Source organism: Crocodylus siamensis, chromosome 3 (assembly GCF_052110815.1).
Source record: "Crocodylus siamensis isolate JL-2025a chromosome 3, ASM5211081v1, whole genome shotgun sequence".
In the NCBI taxonomy this organism is placed as follows: domain Eukaryota; kingdom Metazoa; phylum Chordata; order Crocodylia; family Crocodylidae; genus Crocodylus; species Crocodylus siamensis.
Genome location: NC_143397.1, coordinates 246,105,833 through 246,131,318, shown reverse-complemented (window position 1 = coordinate 246,131,318; position 25,486 = coordinate 246,105,833). Strand labels below are relative to the sequence as shown.

Below are 25,486 nucleotides of genomic sequence, written 5' to 3'. Positions count from 1 at the left end.
GGAGCCAGCATTTTATTTTTAGTAAGTTTTTTATCTCCACAGATTTCATGGAAATCACTCCATTTTGCAATTTCTGTGAGATCTGTGTAATCATGACTTGGGTAGGTCCCTACACATAACAGGAGCTTTAAGCCACTTGAAGGTATTAACACACAGACAAGCTTGAGGTTAAGAGCTCCAGGAGCCTCCCAAAAAGAACATGCCCCAGAGTTATACAGTGTCTCCAACAAAGAAACTGAGAATGCCAATATATGGGTGCTTAGGACATTCCCGTAGAAGATCAGAACTGTAAGCCAGGTCTTTAGGGTGGTGTCACACCTTAGGGTGGTGTCACAAGTTCACATTCAGTTGCAAATCACTGGGATGTAGTGACTTATTAAATTCAATACCTCGGTCTTTAGGAATTAACCTCCACTGAAAGGGAACAGTTTTTCAAGGACACTTAACATATGCTAACTGCATTGAATGTGTGTCTGCTGGTTTTTTGACTGTACTTAGTAAGTGTTATGTTGAATGCATGATGCCACCTTTATTTTGGGATCTCCCACATCCTAGTTGAACAACCCCCTGGCAAAGTGGTGCTAGGCATGCTCAGTGGTGCACCCATCAGCATGCCCAAGATAGACAGTAGCACGGGCACGTGCCAAAGAATGGCTGTGTTGTCTCTTGGCACTCTGTGTGCATGGAGCAGGAAGGACACAGCACGGGCTTTTTCATGCCAGTGCTCCCTTGCATAGTCCAATGTGGTATAGGTATACCCAAGGATTCACTGAGCTACTGCTCCAAGATAAAGTCTGGGCTTTGTGGCTGTCAAGACAACACTTTAGCTTTCAGTGTGGTTTTTGTTTTTAAAATTATTTCACTGGTAGCTGGCAACAGCAGCTGGGGTACCCCCTGCTCTGAGCATCACTGCCATTACTCTGTGGCTGCCCTGTTTTTGTCACATTTGTTAGACCTCACCCCTAGCTTTGTGTCTGGCGTCTTTGTGTTTGCAGTTACACCAAGCAGGCCCAACCACATAGATGTGAGAACAACCAGAGCAGGAGGTGAGTGGCGGCTTCTGTATTTGCATTCCTTTAAAGACTCTTTTTTAAAGAATATAATAAAAATGTATTAGCATTAGAGAGCACTGAGTTAGCTCTTCATCACAGCACCCAAACTATAAGCAAGAGGGAGCATTTAATTGGAACTTCACAAAGCTAAAAACATGGCAAACTGCTGTCACATGCGCAATAAATGCATCCAGGAAAATACAGAGGGTAGGAGCTAGACAAGCGTTCAGTGTTACTCCAGCTCGGTTCCCACTGCAATCAATGGGAGCCTTATCATGGCTTCAGTGTTGAATTAAATCAATGCTGAACACTTTTCAACATCCCATTTGAAGACAAGCAGTCTTCCTGCTATCATAATTTCAAAACAGAAAATGCAACCGTGATATAAATTTGCAGATGTCAAAAGATTAAAAGCAGACAACAAAAAAGACTACTTGTGAGGCTAAACTCAGCATGATGAGGAAGTGATGTCTAATGGTTTGGGAAGAAATTTGATGTCTCTTCCTAGCTTCGAAGCTGACTTTCCGTGTGACTGAAGAGAAGGCACTTGGGCATGCAACAGTTTTGTGACCTATTAAAGTTAGTATGTGTTAGAGATAGCCTTCGCCTGAAAAGGAACAACTCTGCAATACCACGAGGGCAGTTAACACGTGGCACTGTCTACATTTTACAACTCGGCCTTCCTGGTGCACTCATCTACACCACGTAGCTATGTGGTCCTCATGTCAGAACAGCATTTGAGGTACTTCATTAGCAGTGAAAAAGCATCTAGAGCCCAGATATTTGCTTCCCACCTTCTTACAAAATACACTTGTTACTGGGCTCTTGATGTCAAAATGCATTTTAACTTATAAAGAAAAAAAAATCCAGCTCTGCTCTCGTGAAGTGTTTGCTTTCTGGAAATATTCTGAGAAAGCTGTGCTCCCCATCTCGTAAAAGGCTGTACATGCAGCTTGTTTCCTGCGGGGTTGTTCACACTTCCTGTCTTTGACAGTGACGTCTCCTGAGCCCAGTGATGTGGTCCTGAGGACTCCCCAAGCTGGAGGTAAGGATGTTTGTCAGCATTACTTTTTTCCACCACAATGTCAATGACTATTTGCACCATGTGGCAACAGCCCATCCTTGCTCTGATCGCTTTAGGATCACAGGGAGGGATTCGAGGGGATTTTCCCAGCTGCCTGCTCCTTCCATGTGCTTGAGCGTATCACTTATCCTCCTTATGCCATGCCTACAAGGTCAGCATGCCAGGGCTGGCAGCATCACCATTAAGTACACCGTGCTGCTCCGCGCGGGCTGCCTCCAGAGCCGGAACCTGTGGAACTGCATCCAGGCAGCACTTCACGCGGGCTAATTAATGCTGGTGACTGACAGTCAATTAGCTTGCTCCCTTGGCAGTTAGCCTGCCTTCAGTGCTGCGCAGGCACAGCCCCACTGCGGCTGGAATGGGAAGCGAGTCGCGTGCAGCACTGCAGTGTGCTTGAAGGGAGTTCAGTAAGGTTTCTATGGGGGGCATGGCCTTAGTTTCCTTCTCCATGAAATGGGGCAATTGTATGGACCTTGTCACATGGTACACTTCGGATGCGTTAGCTGCACTTAAAACACCAGCGTCTGAGCATTCAAGCAGTAAAAGACGTGCTAAGCGCCAAAGTTAAGCCTTTTCTGGTGGGGAGTATCTCCAGATCCTATTATCTAGCATGTTGAGGGAATCCCCAACTGCTCCATGGAGATAACACCATCAGGAGACTCCAGTGCAGTGCTGAGGCTGAGACCTAAAAATGGCTGTTTGCTGGTCCCAGCCCCCACGGCACACCATAGCCCACGGGAGTCTTGAGTGGCTCTGCAGCTTGGGGTAAGTGTTTTATTTAGATTGCCATAAGCATTACCTTGTGACTGCTGAGAAAACTTTCTAACTCGTAGTAATGCTTACAGTGACCTCAATAAACCAGCTTCTAAGTGTAATGTGTGACACGTCCCTTAACGCTCCTCGGGAGTCTCTGACAAAAGTCGTGGCACAGAGGACAAGCTCTTGTTTGGTTCCTTACCATGGTGCTCTGCTTTCTGTGTAGTGATTGCAAGAGAGCAGGAAAGCACCACTGCTACCTTAACGGAGCCAACACAAAAAGGTGAGTGAGTTATTCTTTTGATTTTTCCTGGTCACCACAGGGCTTGGACATGCCACATTTTACAGTGGTATAATGGGTCTTTATACCAGTGTGGAAAAAAAAACAAGCCTGGGGCATAGCCTACTGCCATGCATCAGTGTAAGTTATTCAGATCTGGTGTACAGTGACCCAGGGAAAAGTCAGGAGTGAAACTGGGCAGGACAGTGTCACACTAGTCTACCTGCAGCTTATCCAAGGGAAGTCGGGTGTTACCTGCACCCTGCCACCTGGTGACAAGGCTCTGTGCCTGTTTCAAGGACCTGCACCCCTCTGCATGATTACACTGCTGTGCCACACTGATGTGAATGACACTGGTGTGTGTCATGTGTCCAGGCCCACAATGATGCAACTTCTTAAGTGAGTGTTGCATGTCCCTGCTTGAAAATCTACTCACAATGATCAGATTTCTCTCTTGCGTCACTGGGACAACATGGTGTCATTGGAAATACTGAACAGATCCACTGCTGAAACTAAACCTGCAAATGAGTGACACCAGCATGGCATTTGGCAGCAAAGGGGCACTTTTTCTAAGGGATGTAATATTATGACACTGCTGTCTTCAACACAATCATTTTCATCCTCTTTACTGGGAGACAAAAAATGTGCTCATTTTATAAGGAAGGAGGCAAGTTAAAAACCATATTTAAACAAAAAACATGACATTGTACTGTAACAAAACCCTAGGTTGCTGGCAGGGTTGCCAACCCTTCAGGATTGCCCTGGAGTCTCCAGGAATTAGATATAAATCGCCAGGAGATGCTGAGAGTCACTTGGGAGAGATAAATGACAGGACATTTATTAAAACTAATATTAAATGTTGAATCCAGGGTATACAGTAGTCCAGTGGGTTTTAAAATGTACTAGCAATGTACATTTGCCTTCCTGGCAATGTCTACACACCCTAATCTGTAACTGATAGACGCAAGCACACGGGCACGTTTGCATTGCGTGTCGTGGGCACACTGGCGCTCCAGAAACCTCCCAGAATAGATTCAAACAGAATTGTCAACCCTAGTTGTCGGGGGGCTCCCAGAGAGACACCCCAGGGTTGTGAAAGCTTATGGGGCCCCACTCTGCTGAATGGCCATACCCAGGTTATTAGTTTGCCCAAAAAACCACAGGCACTTTGCTAAAGTGATGGAAAGCCAAAACTGTTCGCTACAAGTGAGAACAAATGGTACAAAACAGATGTGATAAAGGCTTTGACGACAGAGCATAGAAAATCAAAACTACCACCTCGCTCTCATAACTGTTTCTGTGAAAATCTCCCGGGGTCAACCTCCCCCCACTCCCAGGTCGCCCCCTCCACCGGGGACCTCCAAGCCCCTCTCCTCGCAGGGAGCGCCCTCTCAGGTCACTCTCTCGAGAGCGTTTCTGCCTGTGGATCCATTTCACCGTTTTGTTGCATTTATATTTTACACCTCACTGAACAGGAGGTGCAAAACTAAACCAGGCAGTTTCACGTCCTGGAACTTCCTGGCAGGAGTGCAACACGCTGGGACTGCAGCCGCTGCTGGGGAATGTTTCACTCAAGGCAAAGCGCCGGCATTTCTCTGCCCATTTCTCGGCCGGATTTTCAAAGGCGCAAACAGGAGTTTGTTGCCCGGCTCTCATTAGCTACAAAGCCCTTTGGGCTTTTGAAAACCCAAGAATATATTAACATTAGATCTTCAAATACATTCACAGGCCCTTTAGGATCACGTCTTATCTCTTACCTCATGCAATATTTTCATGAACCTGAATGCTCTTGAATGTTTTGCAGTTACTACAGTGAAAGCCACAGACACAGCCCTGGATACAAATAAAGGTAGGGATGGCACTATCCCACACTGGTTTGAGGGAACCTCATTCTGGTTTTGATTGGACTTTTATAAGGCCCATAGAAATAGACTGAAATAGATCAGGAACTACCAAGTGACACCGAATAGGGAAAGCAGGAAGAAGGATTTTCACTCTGGTGCTATCTATGATTCAGTTGCTATCCTTTGTATTGTCCATAGTGGCCGTGTCTCTCCATATTACAATACAGTGCTGTGCACGGATACCAGAGCTAATGCATCCAAAGCTATCGGAAGTAGAAGAGCCATGGTAGGGTGGACTACAGCCTGGATTATTAGCCAAACTAAGAACATATTAGCAAAGCACAGTGCTGAAGTGGCTATATAGCTTCAAGTACTCGAGTTCATTCAGAGCAATGTCAGAGGTCTTCACTTGACACTGCAGAGTAGCTGTTGACATCAACTTCTTGTTATCACCTCAGTTTTTTTCCTGTAAAATGGGTATAGGTTAGTGGCTATCGTGTTGTTATTGTTGCCGCTATTTACTCTCTGTTGCTATTTGTTGTTGGATATTTGTTGTTGTTGCTGAATAATATTTGTGTTTCAAGCAATTTCTTAAGAACCAAGTATTCAAAAGCCAGCACCCTCCTCTAAACAAATAGACTAAAAAGGCCCCAAAACTCTCTGCCCACTGACAGATAAGAGTTTTTTGAGCAATTAACCAGGAAACTAGCTAAGGGCTGACACGTAGTATCATAGTTTCTAGGGTCGGAAGGGACCTGAGTAGATCATTTAGTCCGACCCCCTGCCATGGCAGGAATGAGTACAGGGTCAAACGACCCCAGCAAAGTGTTCATCTAACCTCCTCTTAAAACCCCCCAGGGTAGGAGCCAGCACCACTTCTCTTGAAAGCTGCTTCTGCTTCTTATATAACTGGGAGAATCCTTTACCATCCAAGCACAACATGGACACTTTTAAGCGACGAGGATCAAAGGGAGCAGGAGAGCACACAAGCCTCCATGGCTCACCAAAAGCATCCGGGAATGTCTCCTTGCTAAAAAGGACTAGCTTCCCAGATTAAGGATGATAAGAAGTCCTTTTTTAAATACGTAGGGGGTAAAAAGAAGGTCCCGGGTAATGTGGGGCCCTTGCAGGATGACATGGGAAACTTGGTCGTCACATCAGACGACAAAGCCAACATGTTTAATGATTTCTTTGCCTCCGTCTTCCTAAGTAGGGATCAGGACAGCCACCTCCCTGCTGGGCCCCCCTCGGGAGGCACACCTGGGCCACGGGTTAGCGAGGATTTAGTTAGGGAGCTTCTGGAGGGGTTGGACGTATTCAAGTCAGCCGGCCCGGATGATCTCCACCCTGTAGTTCTAAAGGAACTGGCCGAGGCCATTGCAAGTCCCCTGGCACGGCTTTACGAGCACTCGTGGTGCTCTGGTGAGGTACCGGAGGACTGGAAGAGGGCCAACGCGGTCCCCATCTTCAAAAAAGGCAGAAGGAGGACCCGGGAAACTATAGGCCAGTTAGTCTTACCTCAATCCTAGGCAAGCTGTTCGAGAAAATTATGCTGGCACACATCCAGGAGGGGCCAGCAGGAGACTGCATGCTTGGGGCAACCAGCACGGGTTCATCAGTGGCAGGTCCTGTCAGATCAACCTGGTGGCCTTTTACGATCAGATCACCAGATCATTAGATGCAGGGGTAGCAGTGGATATAGTCTTCCTGGACTTCCAGAAGGCTTTTGGCACTGTCTCACACCCTGTTCTCGTTAAGAAACTGGGGGGCTCTGGTGTAGACACCCACACAGTCAAATGGGTCGCCAACTGGCTGGAGGGCCGCACCCAGAGGGTGGTGGTGGATGGGTCCTTCTCAACCTGGAAGGACGTGGGCAGTGGGGTTCTGCAGGGCTCGGTCCTCGGGCCGGCACTGTTCAACATCTTCATCAGCGATTTGGATGAGGGGGTAAAAAGCACCCTGTTCAAATTTGCTGATGACACTAAGATGTGGGGGGACGTGGGCACACTGGAAGGATGCAACAGGCTACAATCAGACCTAGACAGGTTACAAGGGTGGGCGGACGAGAATAGGACGGGATTCAACGCAGACAAGAGCAAGGTGATGCACCTGGGGAGGAACAACCAGCACCATACCTACAGGTTGGGGAACTCCGCTCTTGTCAGCACGGAGGTGGAAAGGGATCTGGGGGTCGTCATTGACTCCAAGATGAACATGGGTCAGCAGTGTGGGGAGGCAGTCAGGAAGGCCAACCGCACCTTGGCATGCATCCACAGATGCATCTCAAGCAGGTCCAGGGAGGTGATCCTTCCCCTCTATGCGGCACTGGTCAGGCCGCGGCTGGAGTACTGCGTCCAGTTCTGGGCGCCACACTTCAAGAGGGATGTCGACAGCATGGAAAGGGTCCAGAGGAGGCCACTCATATGATCAGGGGGCAGCAGGGCAGGCCCCACGAGGAGAGGCTACGGGACCTGAACCTGTTCAGCCTCTGCAAGAGAAGGCTGAGCGGGGATCTAGTGGCCTGTCACAAACTAGTCAGGGGGGATCAGCAGACGTTGGGGGAGTCACTGTTCCCCCGAGCACCGCCAGGAGTGACCAGGAATAACGGTCACAAGCTGGCAGAGGGTAGGTTTAGGTTAGATATCAGGAGGCGCTACTTCACGGTCAGGGTGGCTAGGGTCTGGAACCAGCTTCCAAGAGAAGTGGTGCTGGCTCCTACCCTGGGGGGCTTTAAGAGGAGGTTAGATGAACACCTTGCCGGCATCGTTTGACCCCAGTACTCTTTCCTGCCCACGGCAGGGGCTCGGACTAGATGATCTGCTCAGTTCCCTTCCGACCCTAGAAACTATGAAACTATAACAGGAAGAGGTTACTTTTTTGTTGTCTTTAACCAGCACAACTCTTTTTGCTAGATCAGGGTACAACGAAACGAACCAGAGCAGAAATGCTCTGGCCTTCTGCTTCAAATGTCATTTCTCTTGGGTCTTCTTCCCACCTGTGGCAGTCTGCACCTGTGCTCTGGGATTATGATGGCATCCTACTGTTATGGAGGTCAATTTGCCACCCAGCTACAAGGGGCCTGTTGTTTGCCTTGGTATTTCTCCTTCCTGCGTTTATTATTCCTTCCAATCTAAGCAGAGGGGGGTAAAAGGATGTTTCATTGCAAATGTGCTTTCAGGATTTATGGAGCCTGCTTTCACAGTAGAGGGAACTACCACAGCCCCTGCAGATACCCACTCTGCAAACTCAAAAGAGAGACCCACGGAAAATGCTCCTGCCAGGACAGCCAACAAAGGCGAGTGCCAAATGAATCAAGTTCATTTTCCATTATAACTTGCAGCACATCTTTGTTCTTGTTTCCTGCCATCTTCGGCTTGGCATTTCCCCAGGGCCATGTGGTCAGGCTGGGTTACCGACACAGTGATCCCTGTATGAATCCCTCACAACAGCATCTCACCAAGCAGAGCGCTGACCCAGAGAGGCGATTTGAGCGTACTCACAAGCTGGTCTCACTCATACTATTCAGGCTGGGACAAAATTATTTGTCCAGCAAGGATCTGCACATGTTTCAGAAGAGTTTGCTCATGTTGTGGACCAACATCCTGAACTTTGGGACACGCAGACAACCTTCTGTCTTCACGAAAGTCTAATATCTATATAATGTCATCTGCAGACACAGCCTTGAAGATAGGAGGAGAGGGCACAGTCTACTCTACTCTGTCTCCAGAAGTGCCACCTTCCGATGGGGAGCTTGACCCCTATGTGGGAAAAGGTAGGCACAGTATTTTTCTAAGTCAACTGTCAGATAAAATGAATGACCCACTCTAGTACCAACTACATTTGCAAATGGTTTATGGAGGATTACTTCTGGTGTAAGCAAGTAACAGACACGAGTAATGTGTTACTGATGGTTATAAGCACATCAGCAGATGTAGTCACTAAGTGTGGCGTATAACAGTGCTAATGCCTTCTACCTGCCTGCTTCTAACCACCTGTCATGATAGACCTCACCTCTCTAAAAGGAGCTGTTTATTAAAATCCTTTATATTTTTTCAGATAGGTACCTCAAAAATAAATGTATTGTCACATACTATCCCGCACTAGAACGTATACAAATAACCCAGGCAATTACCAGCTGTATTTGAAGAGGGTTATATCATTTGAAAAAAATGTATCCCAGCCTTCCCTCTGGTTTTCAAACCATCTTACCATACTTATCATCACAAGCAAGCTACCTGCTAAGCACCACGCTCAGACAGAACCAGAGTTTGCCAGAACAACACCTGCGAAACCTTCCACCAACACATTTCCATCACTGAAGCCAACAAACACAACAAAGCCACCAGGATCTAGGGATCCTACATGCCCAATGGATGATTCACAGGGTTGATCCATGGGGTTACCATATTTCTAGTTTCAAAAAAGAGGACACCTGTTGGAGGGGTGGCGGTATTATGCTGGGGGGGGGCAGTGATATTTTCGTGATCTGCCCCTGCCCCTCACTCCCAAGCTACAGCCCCCCAGCCCTGCTTCTGCCCCTCACTGCTGACCCACTGTACCTCGCCCCCAGCCCATGCTGGTGCCCCTCACTCCCAACCCACAGCCCACCATCCTTGCTGATACCCCTCACTCCCGATCTGCAGCCCCCTGGCACTGCCTGTGCCCCACACTCCCAATCCAGAGTCCCCCCGTCCCCCCTGGTGCCCCTCACTCGTAAGCCACAGGCCCCCAGCCAGCCCTGCTGGTGCCCCATTCTCCTGACCAGCAGCCCCCTGGTCCCCCCAGCCCTGCAGTGCTGGTGCCCCGATTCCTGACCCGATATCCCCTGCTCCCCCCAGCCCTGCAGTGTCTCCCAGAAGTCCTGCCTCTGCAAGCACAGGCATCAGCCCTGGTGCTGCCAGCTTGGCCACACAGCTCCCTGCTGCCCCCAAATGCTCCCCCCCCAACCCCTTCCCTTGCTGGAGGGCAGGTGCCTCCCGTACCTCCCCCCACTCTGCTGCAGCCCCAGTGCCTGGACAGCGTCCCCCAGTGTCATCAGGCACCCAACCCCCACACATACTCATCCCCTCCTCCCCATGCATACACACAGCTCCCCCGGATAGTGCCCAAGTCTTGGCCCTCCAACCCCTGCCTCCCACAGACTTACCTGATTCCAGCTGGGGGGCTGCTTCCACCACCCTGCCTGGTTGTATGCCGGCTACATGCATGTGCAGATGCACAGGATGCCCCTACTTCCAATCACCCTCCCCCTGCTTCCCCCAGCTCCAAGAAGCTCCTTGTAAGGGCAAGCCAGGAAGTGCCAGGAAAATTTTTGAAGCTGAGTGTAGTGAAATCCGGGACATTTGTTCATATTTAACACCCCCCCCACACACACACACCCAAATGGAGATGTGAAGACCCAAAAAGAGGACATGTCCAGGAAAACCCAGACATATGGTAACCCTATTATCCCATGCCCTGGTGGAAACAATGTAGGTGAAAGTAAATTAATACCATATTCCAGAATAAACTCATGTAGAAAAAATGGTAAGGACAGAAATGCCCTATCACTGGTGGGAGAACACTGTTCATATAACACTGGCTCCACACTTTTGCTCTCATAATTCTTATTCTCAAAGCCAGCCTACACACTACTTTCAGAAGACAGGCCTGCACTCAGAAAGTCATGACTTTCCTAGACACCAAAAACAATGAATTTAGCAGAAACATTGGTTTTCCGGCCCGTTAACCCTTACTTCTTTCTTTGCCGACTCTGTTTTGCTTCACAGGTGATACGGGTGCACTTCTCTTCCAAGCAGTCCTACTGATTAACCTAATTAGGTTAGAGTGAAAGCAATTGCTCTAATTTCCCTAGTTTGGATTATGACTGCCTCATTCTCAGATGAGACCAAGGCACATGAAGCCAAAAAGCTTGTCTCTCCCAGCTACACAAGTTGATTCAGGAGACGCTATTACCTCACCGGAAACCTTGCATCCTTAGATACAAATGCTGCAACCAAAATGAAATCAGAAAAGAGATTTTCTTGTGTTTTGTCTTTTGACCAACAGTCTAATTACACCTTGAAGTGAGATTTTGCTACTTATAGAAAGCAGAGAAACTAAAAAGACTTCTTTTCTCCCACTTGGAGAGCTCCAAACCTCCAGGCACCCCCCTCCCCCTCGCTTTTCAGCTCTGCCGTCTGTAGATAACTCTGAGAAGGTTCAATCAGTCATTCTGTAGACTTGCAATTCGGGTATGCCCCAGCTGCCCTGCAAAGACCTCCTGTGCTTGTTACAGATAGTGAAAGGAACAGCCCCAAAGCAGAAGATGGGGAAGGAGAGGCAGGGTCAGAGTGCAGGAGAAATCCAGACGCTGACTGAGTTCTCAGATGCCAACTTTTCCCCGTGGTCACTGTGTGCGCTTATGGGCCCAGTAGATGAACATGAGCAGGAGTGACAAGACTGGTGTACACTTGGTGCAGAGCAGGGCCACCCTCTTGAAGCTGAATCCAAGACACGTTGATGGTTTTCTGCAGGCAGGGAAGCACGCTCCCACCTGAAACGTTGCTCAGGGTTCCTCTCTTGACCAGTTGCCTTCCTGTGTGATAGAAATGACCCAGGGGCTTCAGGGGCTGCACACTGAGAGGCCATACCAACCCATCCAGCCAGCACAGTAACTCTGCTATAATATTATGGTACTTGGACCTTGAGGTTTGAATGGAACTGGAGCTGGAGGGTTAGGTTCAGGAGGGTTTTAGTTTGGTGTAAACTCAGGAGTGGAAGATGGGGCCAGGTCACTACCGGACAAATGGACACTGACGTGGCCATTTTCCTGCCATTCCTCCTGCTTACTGACTTACAGTGTTAGGGACTGAACGACATATAGCCGGGGCAGGCGAAGGCTGTACAGTCCAAATAGACAAGGCAGACAAAAGGATCACTGTTAAGTATGGTTGTATAGATAAGGAGAGAAACGGTGAAATGGCTTACCCAAGGTCAGACAGGAAGAGCTGGAAATTCAACCCCAGATCTCCCACATCAAATCCTTAACCACAAGCCTATTCTGCCTCTGCCATCATGGCAAGTACACATCATCAGAGACATCCCTCCAGCAGATACTGAAGAAAATATGTCCTGTGTAGTCCCTGCTCTCCTGCTCTGGCTTTCTTTTGTATTAGCCGTGAATACCAACAATTCTGTTTTTCAAATTAGTGAGAATCTGATGCACCAAATTCCTCTTTCTCATAACCTTAAAAATAACTTTATCTTGGAAGAGTGGCACCACACATGTGAAACAATACATAAGAGCAAAGCTTTTTCATCACATTCCTGTTTCATTTGCATCTTCTCTTTGCAGCTGGGAAAAGCATTTTCTTCATTAAAATCAGTTTTCCCACTTTTGCTATTCTCTGCCTTTCTTTTCCTAATGATGTCTTTAACAGCATTTAATTCCTTTTGGGTGCCTTTTTGCTGGAGAACTCACTTCACCTGTGTTTCCCTTTTCCATAAAGTCATGATGGTCTATTCTAAGCAAAGGCAATTTGTGCTGAACAGCCAGTTTACAAACACTCACCTAGAGAGAACAGCAGGAGCAAAAGATGTTACAGGAGACATTTTAGCTAGCTTGATAGCCACAAGATTGGTTCCAGGATGAAAAGAGTCTTGCAGAATCTCGCAAATTAAAGAATGGAAATGAAGGAAAATAAAATCCAGTTGAAGTCACTGCAGGTATAGGATTTCTCAAGCCATCCGAAAATGGGATCTAGTTCCTTGAGGCTAAGTAGTACTTACTAGGCTTGATTCAGCAGCATGTTACCTCCACAAGGTAACTTCTGTTCTAGTCATGCCTGCAGGTCCTGGTCAATGTGTTGGAGTAGGTGTGATAAAGAAATGCCTAAGGATTTATATTCTATACAAACAAAAAGAGAACAAGTGTATAAAACAGATGAGAAGGGAGCAAAAGAATCTTGATCAACTTAAGAATAGCTCATCAACGCCACTTAGAAACAGTGGGAAAACTGCAATGATTATGGTGAGGATTACGGTCAGTAAATTTAGACCCCTATGGAGACATGTTCCAGTAAATTTAGACTCAGTGACACATTTATGAAGCCTCAGAGAGGACATGTGGATTATACAAGACTAAACCTAGCAAGGAAAATCATTTGCATTTATTTTGTGATGCCTCCCAAACGCTCCATACTTTCCAACCACAGCCAAAGAGGTGGTGCTTACCCTGATGAATGTGTAAGTTCTTAAATGTTACCTATTCACCAATGCATTTTTCTTTACAGTCTGCGACCGATTTACCTTTCTGCAAATAAGAGGGAATGGGAAAGTGAAGCAGGAGCTGCCCCAGCTAGGAGAAATGCTGTATTGTTTGACTGACAGATGTCCACAGGAATTTGAATCTTATGGCTGCTACTGTGGCCAGGAAGGAAGAGGTTCTCCTGCAGATGTACTGGACAGGTGCTGGCTCCTTGACACCTGCTAAGTATCTGCGTTTACTATAGCAGTTCCAGGGGACCATCCAACGCTGAGTAGAGAGAGCCCAAGCCCTCAAGAACTTATGCTCTAAACAAAGAAGAAAGACAAAACATAGAGGAAGGCAGTGGGACGTATAAGCAGTCATCAGTGTAATGGTGGTCAATGTCCTATTAGGGGTTCTGGTTTTTGGAGGATGAGATTTATTTAGGAGGCAAGCTGCTAAATGGTAGAGAAGAGAAGAGGAGCAAAAGGAATAAAGGAAGGAATAAAGGGAGACAAGAAAGAATACAGTGGAGCAAAAGCAGTGTCAAGAAATGGCTGGGTTGGAAGGCAGTTTGCAGACAGAACTATTGCACCCGCCTTTGGAAGAGTATAATCACCAGGGATGAAGCACTGCCCCACTGAAGTCCATGCAATTAGGATTTTCCTTCTGCAAGGGGGACAAACTATTCTTGTTGGCACTGGAAGTTACTTCTAGGAGCAAGGAAATTAAATTAAGGCAAATTCAGGAGAAGGGAAAGCTACTACAGGGTGAGTTCCATTGGGTATGGAAGAGTCTCCTGGGAGGGCACTGGTGGAAACCTTAATTGTGTGGGGTCTTTTCAGGTTTGAGTAGTAGAACTTATACCAAAAAGACCTGACCTGCTGTGGCAGGACCAAAGACCAGCTAAGTATAAGTTTCTTCTGGTCCTAATGTATAACTCTGGCCACAAATATTTTGGCTCTCTACCAAGCCTGGGACCACTGGTGACAGAGCTGCCAACTGTCCATAATTTCAGAGAGTCCATAAGGAAAAAAGGCTAAACATGCTTGTCTATAAAGACCATAAAAATGGATCTGTCTTTAGAAAACTAAGAATTTGTGTTGAAGGACAGAGAGAACAGAGCAGTGCCATCTTGAGTCTTAGTGGGAGCACAGCTTAGCATGTTGCAGGGAGCTCTCTGGCAATGGCCTTTGTTATGGCCCACAGGAACCTCTGTAGCCCCCTCGCCATCCACCCCAAGCCACGTGCTGCTGCTGCTGCATCTTGGTAGCTGCCTTTCTGTAATGGCTACTCACCTCGCAGATAGGCAGGGCTATGTGGCCTGGGCAGTTAGAGACAGTTGATGGGAAAGGGAAGTGGGGGCTGTGTGGCTGGGGTGGAACTGCGGGGTTTGGAGAAGTGGTAGTTGGGTGGTTTGTGCCAGGGAGCAGGGGGCAGAGCCAATAGGGGTCAGTTGAGGGATGGACTTGGGGGCAGCACAGTGCAAGGTGTGGTCAGAAATATCAGGGTGTGGGGTAGGTAGGGGACCCCTGAGATGGGGGAAGCACAGTTCACAGCCATTGTTCAGTCAAGTAAGACTGTTAAAAGCTACTGTTAAACACCTAAATTTGAACCTGGCTCTTGTTATTGCTGTCTAGTGCCTGGCAGAAGGGTTACTCTTGTAAAGTGAAAAACAAATGTCAGTAAAAAAGTTTGATGGTCAGTAAAAAGTTTGCAGTTTGTCGGCAACCCCCGCGCCTCCCCCCAAAAACAAACCCCCACAAACAATTCTTGGGTTGGCAACCCTGACTGTCAAGAAACAAACCATTCCCAATCAATCCTGCTCCAGGAATACCCAACTCCAGCAGTTTTGCAGTACAGACAGCATAGTCTGAGTATGCCCAAGTGCTTAACCCAGGCTCAAAATCCTGACTGTGCCCACTAGTGCTTAACCCAGGCTCTGTCACGGGGAATGAACTCAGGATCCCTATAGGCTGCATATGCTGCCTGACAGATTGGGTGCACATGAAGTAGGCAGAGCTTGTTTCTCTGGGTGGGCTCATGTTCAGCAGGGAAGCAGCTGAAGGATTTAACCATTATGATGCTGGTAGTTTCCAGTTACATTCTTAGCTGTACTAATTATGCATTCAGTTTTCAGGAGAATTATTTATATACTTATAGTCATAAAGAGATTGGGGTGTCCTTCTAGGGGCTTGCAACTAATTTAAGACAGAAAAGCCTGGGGACCAGGAGGCATTAGGCAGGAGCAGTGATGTCAGAGGAAGCTGAGAGCTTTGTTTCTGTCTAAATAATATGTTTAAAAATAAAAGCCTATCCATTAAAGACCAACACAGGATCAATGCACCAAAAAGATTTAAAAAAAAATAGAAGGAAGCAGGCTGCGATGCAGGGAGATACAGTGCATTAGAGAAAATTGAACATTTGGGCCAAGTCAAACTCACCTTTATATGGGTAAGGAGCACCCATATGCTGTATAGGCCACTTAGGTTAGCTCCCACTCCTCCATGTGCAACTTGCCTCTTTCCTCTGAGCATGCTCAGAAGGGATCCACTATAGCTACTGCCCTGGGAAGGCACATTAACTCCATGCAAGTCCCTGGAAACTTAGCTGCAGAACCTTGACACCAGAGGAGGAGGAAGGGCTTCCTACACTTTTAGCCTAGCCGCCTAGTGGTTAGGGCACTTGCCCAGGTAGTGAGAAAGCATCCCCCAGATGTAGGTAAGGGAAACCTTCATGTCCAACTTCCCAGCAAAATGTTCTAACTACCTGGCCATGGATCAGGCACTGCCAAGAATCACCCCCACACCTCCCGAAGAAGCTGGTTCATTTGGGGAGCCGGGGGGGAAGGGTCCAGTGATTTATTCAGTAGTCAGGAAAGACAAGGGCTCCTGGATTCTCTCTCCTGGATAAGCTGGGGGGCACGCTGTCCCACTGGGGACAGGAGACAGGACCCAGGGCCTGCCCATCCTTCCAGGCCAGCGCCTTTCACTGAGCTACACGCCCTCTGGCTTGCACTCCTCCTCCATTCTGTGATGTCAAGAGTTATGCATAATCTAAGGGTGAAGTAGGATCTAAAATTCATGCAAGTGGTCCAGAAATACATCTTAGGCAGTTAACTCCAGTCACATAAGTACCACTTACATATTTTGAGAGAGCTAGATGTGGGCTTCTCTATTTCAGGTGCTGTTTCTCTCATCACTGCTGTATGGAACAAGTTAGAAAACTCGGATGCCATCCAGAGAGAATTTTGAGATCTGAAGTTGTGTGTTTCGATCATAAACCAAAGTGTAAGTGTGGGGGTTAGATAATGAAATTTATGGCATTCCTTCCTGAGCCAGATTGAGATCAGTGTAGAATTATAACAAGAAGAGCCTCACAAAGCTTAGATAGAAAAGACGTTATACCAGCTGGAGTCTACATGCCATCGGAGTCTGTCTCGAGAAGGAAAAAAGTGACCACATTAAGAATGTTCTTAACAAAAGCAAGCGACTAAACCTGACCAAAACTTGCTTATTGTTCCTGGTGAAGCCAAGGCCTGTTTTACATGAAACAACCATGCAGCTCAAGAGCAGACTGAAAGAGGTGTGTCTACCAATAGTGGAACGCCACAAATGTAAGTAGGTTAATTTTTGATCTCACGGTGATCAATGGGAGCTGCAGCCTCTCAGCCTCTCCCAAAACCTGTTTACAGTTAGGTGTCAAGATATGGATTTCGTAGCGTCTCTTTGACACCCAGGATTGAAGGCTTTTCTTGTAAATGTTACTCAGCCTTGTGGCATAGGTGACAACACCATTTTAAAATGAAGCACGATAATTAGCGTCCAAATTTCAAACTTTTAACATCTTAAATTTTTTGTCTTTTGAAGGCATCGGCTGGAGTATGTGTGAAAAGCTACTGTGTTCCTGTGATCAGACAGCTGCTGAGTGCATGGCTGCTGCTGTTTTCAATGACAGCTTGAAGGCCCCGAGCCAGCAAGACTGCCAAGAGGAGAAAGCCCTGTGTTGGAGTGCAACACATGAAAGGCCTTCAAGTGGCTCAGGAATAGGCACTAGAGCATCCAGCTCTGAGGAGAGCAGTGAGGAGGCAGGTCCAAGGAGTGTTTTAAGAAGAGGAAAGAGAGGTGCACGCTTTTCATTTGGAAAGGATTACTCTGCACCACTGCACGGGAGATAGCCAAGCTTGATCACCTTGTTGTGGAATGGCATAAAGGGCTCGAGAGTCAAATATTGTGCATCCCATTTTGTCTTTGAAAATTCTCCTTTTCATTTCCTTACAGACGACTGATTGAAAGATAGACTAGGTTGCAAGTATATCACACTACAGTATGGAACTCCTTAGTATAGAGGAGCCTGCCTTGAGGGTCATCTCTAGTAGGCCAGACCCTGTCTAAAAGTACCAAGTACAGTTTCGTTCAGCTTCCAAGTAAATAAAGCCCCAGTTGATTTTTGTTAATGGCTTTTCCAGTTGCCTAAGGCCAGACCCCTCACTCTACATCATGGGTGATGATCCTTGCTGAAAACAAAAATAATTGAAGAGTTGGAATTTCAGATATCTTTTCATTATAGGCCCCCTAGAGAAAATTCTTCCTGAATTTCCTCTACCGGGACTATAATGTGAAAATATATTAAATTCTAAATCCAACGTATATTGCAAGTATACTTATTAGACCCAAATTATAGCAAGTAACCCAGATTTTGATGCATGTTCTATTTATTAGCTGGCATAAACCTAGTGAAAAGTTTTGGCTAGGAGTCAGCTGGGTTTTTGTCCACGCTTATGAAGGCCTGCAATGTTCCATGAACATCCATCAAACTCTGGCTACGGACAGGCTGTTAGTTACAGAAGGGTTTCTCAACCGGTGGGATGTGAATGTCATCTAGGTGGGACTTGGGTCATGGCAGTGAAACTGGAGGTGCCACTGCAGGACTTCCAGTTTTGCTTTTGTGTGCTTTGATTGGATTGGGTCCCCCCACCCCCAGCTCATTGACTGGTGGGACCAGGACTTTTTGACCTTATGTAAGTGGGACATAAGGTGCAAAAGGTTGAGAACTGTTCAGTTACAGCACTGCAGATTTCTAGGTACCTCGCAGTGCTGCAAAGCACGGTAAGATGGGGACCATACAAGTAGTTCAGGGCCCTGGCTGGAGAGCTACAAGCTGAACAGAGGTAAGCTCTCTGTCCTGGGGGCAATAGAAGCCTGTTCCTTCGTTCCCCTTGTCTCAGGGCTGGGCAGTAATTGAGAGCCTGCCCTCTCCCTTTTGGAGGAAAGGGGCAGTCTGGCGATGAGCAGCTGGAGCTGCTGAAAACAGAACCTGCACAGGAAATCCCTGTGCCTACCATGGCAGTAAGGGCAAGGAGTACTGCCCTCTTCGGAGTGGGGAAAGCAGCATGGAGGGCTGCGGGACCCCTGTTGCCTCACATGAAATGGGACTGGTGTTATATGCAGAGCTAGAGAACAAAGTTGCTGCTTAAAAAGCTAACAGTTCATGGCTGAAGCACCAGGTTGTTTCCACCACAAACTGCCTGAATGCCTGTACTCTGTGCTGGGAAAAGGGCTTAACAAATGAATTGTCTGTCCACAGCTTCAGATTCTGATGAAAAGCAGGAAATTTGACTTTCATAAATATCACACCTCCGTAACTCTACCCAATTGCAGCAAAACTCTGGTCTACGGTTTTTGAGCTCCTTAGTGGGCACAAACTCAAAAGAGAAGGGAAGGCAGTTATGCAGTACGTTCTTTTTTAGCTTGAAATTAAATCACAACTATCCTTTTATTATACATTGTACATCTTGTAGTGTGTAGGTTTCTGCTGGTGCTCAAACATAGTGCACGCTCTTAAATTGCTCTATGCGGTTTCTAGCAATACTTTTGCTACGACTTTTGTAATAGGAAGTTTGAAAAGGAAGACAAGGAAGATAAAACCATTTTCAGACTAATTTCACATAATAAGCAAAGTCAAAATATTTTCAAGCATCTCCTATTTTAGGCTTCTCTGAAAACAAACTGTTTCCATTAACATTTCTTAAAATAAAAACTGTTTGCTACTGACTTCTGCTGCATCTTATTGTTTTAGTGATTCCAATCATTTCAGAGTTGTTTCCACATTTCCCTTTTCACAGTCCTATTTTAAAGGCTCCAACTTAGCTGAAAAAACATTGCTCTGTGTTGAACCTTAGGAAAGTAACGATTTCTTTGCCTCTGTCTTCCTAAGTAGGGACCAGTTCAGCCACCTCCCTGCTGGGCCCCCCTCGGGCCCCGAGAGAGACACGCCTGGGCCAAGGGTTAGCGAGGAGTTAGTTAGGGTACTTCTGGAGAAGCTGGACGTGTTCAAGTCCGCTGGTCCGGACGATCTTCACCCTAGGGTTCTACAGGAACTGGCCGAGGTCATTGCGGGACCCCTGGCACGGCTCTATGAGCACTCGTGGTGCTCTGGCGAGGTGCCGGAGGACTGGAAGAGGGCCAATGTGGTCCCTATCTTCAAAAAGGGAAAAAAAGAGGACCCGGGAAATTACAGGCCAGTTAGTCTGACCTCAATCCCGGGTAAGCTCTTTGAAAAAATTATCCTGGCACACATCCAGGAGGGCCTTGCGGGGGAATGCATGCTCAGGGGCAACCAACATGGGTTTATCAGTGGCAGGTCTTGTCAGACCAACCTGGTGGCCTTTTACGATCAGGTCACCAAATCATTAGACGCAGGGGTTGCTGTGGATGTAGTCTTTTTGGACTTCCGGAAGGCTTTCGACACTGTCTCTCACCCTGTCCTCATCAAAAAGCTGGGAGACTGTGGTGTCGATGCCCACACGGTCAAATGGGTCGCCAACTGGTTAGAGGGCCGCACCCAGAGGGTGGTGGTGGATGGGTTCTTCTCGACCTGGAAGGATGTGGGCAGTGGGGTTCCGCAGGGCTCGGTCCTCGGGCCTGCACTGTTCAACATCTTCATCAGTGACTTGGATGAGGGGGTAGAAAGCACCCTGTTCAAGTTTGCTGATGACACTAAGATGTGGGGGGATGTGGGTGCACTAGAAGGGTGCAATAGGCTACAAGCTGACCTTGACAGGTTGCAACGGTGGGCGGATGAGAATAGGATGGGGTTTAACACTGATAAGTGCAAGGTGTTGCACATGGGGAGGAAGAACCGGCACCACACTTACAGGTTGGGGAACTCTCCTCTTGCCAGCACGGAGACGGAAAAGGATCTTGGAGTCGTCATTGACTCCACGATGAACATGGGCCGGCAGTGTGGGGAGGCAGTCAAGAAGGCCAATCGTACCCTATCATGCATCCACAGATGCATATCGAGCAGGTCCAGGGAGGTGATCCTCCCCCTCTATGCAGCACTGGTCAGGCCGCAGCTGGAGTACTGCGTCCAGTTCTGGGCGCCACACTTCAAGAGGGACGTGGACAATATGGAAAGAGTTCAGAGGAGGGCCACTCGTATGATCAGGGGTCAGCAGGGCAGGCCTTATGAGGATAGGCTACGGGACCTGAACCTGTTTAGCCTCCACAAGAGAAGGCTAAGGGGGGACCTTGTGGCCTGCTACAAACTGGTCAGGGGGGATCAGCAGGTATTGGGGGAGTCCCTGTTCCCCCGTGCGCTGCCAGGAGTGACCAGGAATAACGGTCACAAACTGGCGGAGGGTAAGTTTAGATTAGATATTAGGAGGCGCTACTTCACAGTCAGGGTGGCTAGGGCCTGGAACCAGCTTCCAGGGGAAGTGGTGCAGGCTCCTAGCCTGGGGATTTTTAAAAGGAAGTTAGATGAGCACCTTGCCGGGGTCATCTGACCCCGGTGCTCTTTCCTGCTAAGGCAGGGGGTCGGACTAGATGATCTACCTAGGTCCCTTCCGACTCTAGCTACTATGAAACTATGAAAGTAGGAAACAAACTAGAGGTGCACCTTACAGGCTAACTGAATCAGAGACACATAACCTTTCGTGAACCACAGCTCACTTCATCAGATGCTTAAGAAAGTATGCAGTCCAAATAGATCAGAAGCTCTGGTAACAAAAGGGTCATTTGTTTTATTCCAGGTTTTAAAGATGTTTGGCTTCATTTCGGTTCCTGCCACGCCACACGGGATGGCACATCAGACCCCAAGCACACCATTTGGGGATCATGAGCCTGGGTTCCCATTCACTAGTGGGTAGTAAAAGCTTGGCTCCTTGCAGTCCCCCAGCTAGAAGCCCTGATCAGCTGACGGGGGTTCCCAGCCCTGGGCAGCACAGGGGAGCCTTTGGCTCCAGTGTCAACAAAATACAAGATCTGTGGCTAGAAGTGGTGGGAAGGTCCAAACTTATAGCTACTTTCAATGGCATAAAGAATACACAAGGGTGGAAGAACTGAGGGTTGGCCAAATAGATTGAGAATTGGCATCCAGTCAAATCTGAAAGAAAATTCCAAAATACTCTGACACTTAAGCATTCATGCCTGCAAAATGGCAGGATTTAGCTAATTATGTGTTTGCAATAAGATTTGTATTAAGCCAGAGGCATACCTGGCAGGGTCTGTGCCTTGGACAAGTAGACCCAGAGGGTGGAAGCAAGAGAACTCCAGCTGTGCAGCAGTGGGGGAAGTAGGTGTGGGGGGGAGGATTGGGAAATCTAGTGTCCCACCAGCTATGGAAGTGTCCCCTAGTCTTTCACTTGCTGCTCCCGCCCTCCCTCAGTGTGATCAAGTGCAACATTGTGCAAAGATATAAAACCCTTAATTTAGCAGAATGGGGGAACATCCATTGCCCTCTGCCCCTAGCTCTAACTCCAATTCCACACAGCTATAAGCTCCCCTGCCATCATGCCCTGGGTCCTGGACACAGAGGCTGGACACACATTTGCATCTGTTCTGGCACCCCCACCATAGTTTTCCAGCAGCCCATCGTATTCAGCACCCAGGACTCATGCCCCCCTTGCCCCACCCAGTAATTATGCAACTGCACTAAACTGACACTCATCTGAATTTCAGAATTGGATTTTATTTAACGTTCTGGTGACAACTTCCTGCTGTAACATTAGCAATTTATTTGTTGCTGCATGTCTCTCATAAATAAATAAGAAAAGGTCAGGTCGCTAAGGAGCTGAAACAGGCAAAACTGGCCTTTAAATGAAATGAAATATGATGGTTACACCATTGCCTGATAAGAGCACCAGCTATTTTCCTCAGATATATATTGATGTAGATGCTCTGAAACCATCAGTTAAAGCTGATGTTTCAAAGAGTCCTTTCTGGCAACTGTTGGGATTTAATATTAGATGAAGGGTTATTTGAATTGTAACATGGTGTATTCCCCTCAAGGATACAGTTATATGCCAGTAAAATCTCTATGGGATTTATTTGGCTTCATAGATGCTTTATTGAAATGCTCGTTATCTACCACATTAGATAAACAACAATAATTGTGCTATCATTTATGTAACGTCCAGACAATACTCCAACCTTTGATGAGCATTTTTACTCAGGCTCCCATCCATATGAAACTTAGAACTGGTCAAGGACACAGTTGGCTATAAACACTCTGCGGGCACGTCTACACAAGACGCTAATTGTGTCACAGGATCCCCAATGCTAATACGCTACTGCACAGTATTATTAGACAACCGCACAGTAGTGTCACTACTCCACAGGAACTGCACATTTATTTAATACTGGATTATACAAGTACTAAATAAATGCACTGTAACCACTGAGCAGTAGCGCCTTGTGTAGGCGCGCTGGTTATGAGCACAGCAGGGTGTTAAGCATCAGTTAGCTGGTGAATCTAAACCGTTTACTGCCTCTGCTAGATTAGTCTGATATTTGATTTTTGTTGCCATAACCTTTTCGGCAGTTGCAAGTGCTCGAGGCCTGAGAAGAGACATAAAATCATTAACAGAGTTCCATTAACAGTCTCTGAGATCTTGGGGAAGCTCAAACTTTAAATAAAAGGACAGTTATTTTAAGGAGATTGCAAGGGACAAGGACTTCTATGGGTGGTATTTTTTATTGGACCAACTGTATAATTGTGATAAAGTTAGATACATTTTCAAATGCATCATAAAAGTCCTGGACAATCACAGCTACATCACACAAACACTATTTCAAGAATACTGGATACTTTGGCTCACACAACTGGGTAGGCCTGGATTTTTTCCCCTCAAGTGCAGTGCTCCCAAAACACGGAACTGCTCTATGCTAGTAGTACTGCAAGGGAGCCATGGTTGCATGCTCTTGGATAGTATCTAGATTACAACTCCCAACAGTGAAGTTGCTCTTGCACAGCCTGATTTGCTCTGGCTGCTCTGTACTTGCTCAGCATCCTGATAACCACACTGTCCTGCCAGTCAGCTGGGCTTGATATGGCTCAAAATGTCACTCATTGTTCAAATGGACATTGTAGAGGGAAAACCCCACCTGTAATTTGGGTCCATCACCTCAAGTATTACCTAGACCTCCTCTAAGCATGGATTTTTGCCCTGTATTGTTTCATTTCTCACGTGTTAAAACCTCAAGGCCAGAGATTTCAGCCATCTGAAGTGGCAAAGCCTTTGCGATACTAAACAGCCATTAAATTGAGATAGAGGATTTTGGAATTGTGAAAACAAAACCTAGGTTGTCAGAAGGAAAAGGAAGGTGCTTAAAAGAGACTCACAGTCATTAACTATCCACAATCTGTCAGGAAGCACTCCTAGGCAGATGTTAAACCTATGCCAGGATTTGGATCACAGGAATTTTATGCCTGTCAAGCATCAGCCTCTTGTCATGCCATACATTAATAGCAAGAGATGTGATATCTGGAATGAAGCATAAGATTTCTCTGATCTCAATTGCGCCACTGCAAACCTGCTCCCAGGCCAGTCCTATACATCAGGTAGCATGTGGCTCTGTCCAGGACCCAGGGCTGTTCCCAACCCCCAGGAGGTTCCCAATGCAGGGCTTTGTGGTTTAAGACCCTAGGCTGTTGGGAGTCAAGCTGACCGTCAGCTGACCCTGGAATAACCCAGCTACATGTATGGTTTTTAGACATCCCTTGCTCTGGTGCATCTAAAAACTGCATTCAGCCTGGCTCCCTGCAACCTGACATTTTAAAGTGCCTTGCTCTACAGTGCTTGTAGGCTTAGGGTTTGTCAAGGTTCCTGCAGGGGGAGCCCCTTGACTCCTCTCACCAGGGAAACTTGAAACCTTCACCCCTTGCAGCCTATCTACACGTCTGTAAGGGGTGAATATTGGGAGCTGGGAGAAAGACAGTTCACTAGGGTGCCCCAGGGGAGGACAAGGAGCAATGGTTATAAAGTGTTAGAGGATGGTTTCAGGTTGGACGTAAGGAAATCTTTATGGTAAGGGTGACCAGAATCTGGAACAGACTTCCCAAGGCGGTGGTGTAGTCCCCAACCCTGGAAGTCTTCAAGAGGAGACTGGACAGGCACCTTGCTGGGATCATTTGATCTCAGCAGTATTCCTGCCCAAAACAGGGGGGTTGGACTCAATCTTTCGAGGTCCCTTCCAGCCCTTTATTTCTATGATTTTTCAGCATCTGGACCCGTGCTGTCTCAGTCCCAGTGCCAACCTCTGTCATACCAATACTGACAAGCTGGTTGTCAGCATTGGCAGATAGGTGGCTCGTAAAGTGGGAGAGTGACCATGCACAGTAGGATGCTGGAGGACCCAGCAAAACCTATGACATTGTGGGTGACAAGATGTTCAAATTAAAAAAGCTTGATAGAAGCTAGCTACAACACTATTCAACATTTTTGTATCTAGTTGGCTATTTTTATCTGCCATAAATACTTTGCAGGTGTAGCATGTTAAAATTTATTGTGCAATTAACCATTCAAGTGCACAGTTAATATAACGTGTCGGGGTCTTAAAAGAAAAGATTAAACATTTTAAGACTGTTAGGTAGGTGAGTGCTAGAAGCAGTGAGATGCTGAAATAGCTCCTTAGTAGTCCAGCTAGAATCGTTGTTTGGACAGGAATCAAACAGTGCCTTTACACAATTCTCACATCATGCTGATAACTGCAGTGCTAACAGATCCGTGTGTGTGGTGCTCTGGGCCTAGGCTAAAACTTTATTCTTAAAAAAAGTAAAAGAAAGACTAACGAAAAGTTATCATTTGGATGCCTTAAACCATGACAGAGCACCATCTCAGTATCACTTTCTTCTTGTAGTGTTAATGTACTGTTTGGAATTAATTAAATCTTGCTGCTTGGCCATATTTGTTTGGCTTTTCCAACAGTCACAACATTATAATGGAGTGAAATGCTTTAG

The 25,486-nt window shown here is 47.0% G+C and overlaps 1 protein-coding gene across 1 annotated transcript in view; it reads left to right on the top strand.

Moving 5' to 3' along the window:
* Window positions 1–17,420, top strand: part of OC90 (otoconin 90) — a 30,218-nt gene extending 12,798 nt beyond the window's left edge. The window contains exons 9-12 of the mRNA XM_090037716.1: window positions 2,047–2,097; window positions 13,290–13,464; window positions 16,427–16,533; window positions 17,113–17,420. Coding sequence (XP_089893842.1) covers window positions 2,047–2,097; window positions 13,290–13,464; window positions 16,427–16,533; window positions 17,113–17,420 — 641 coding nt within the window. The remainder of the gene's footprint in view (window positions 1–2,046; window positions 2,098–13,289; window positions 13,465–16,426; window positions 16,534–17,112) is intronic.
* Window positions 17,421–25,486: the final 8,066 nt, after the last annotated feature.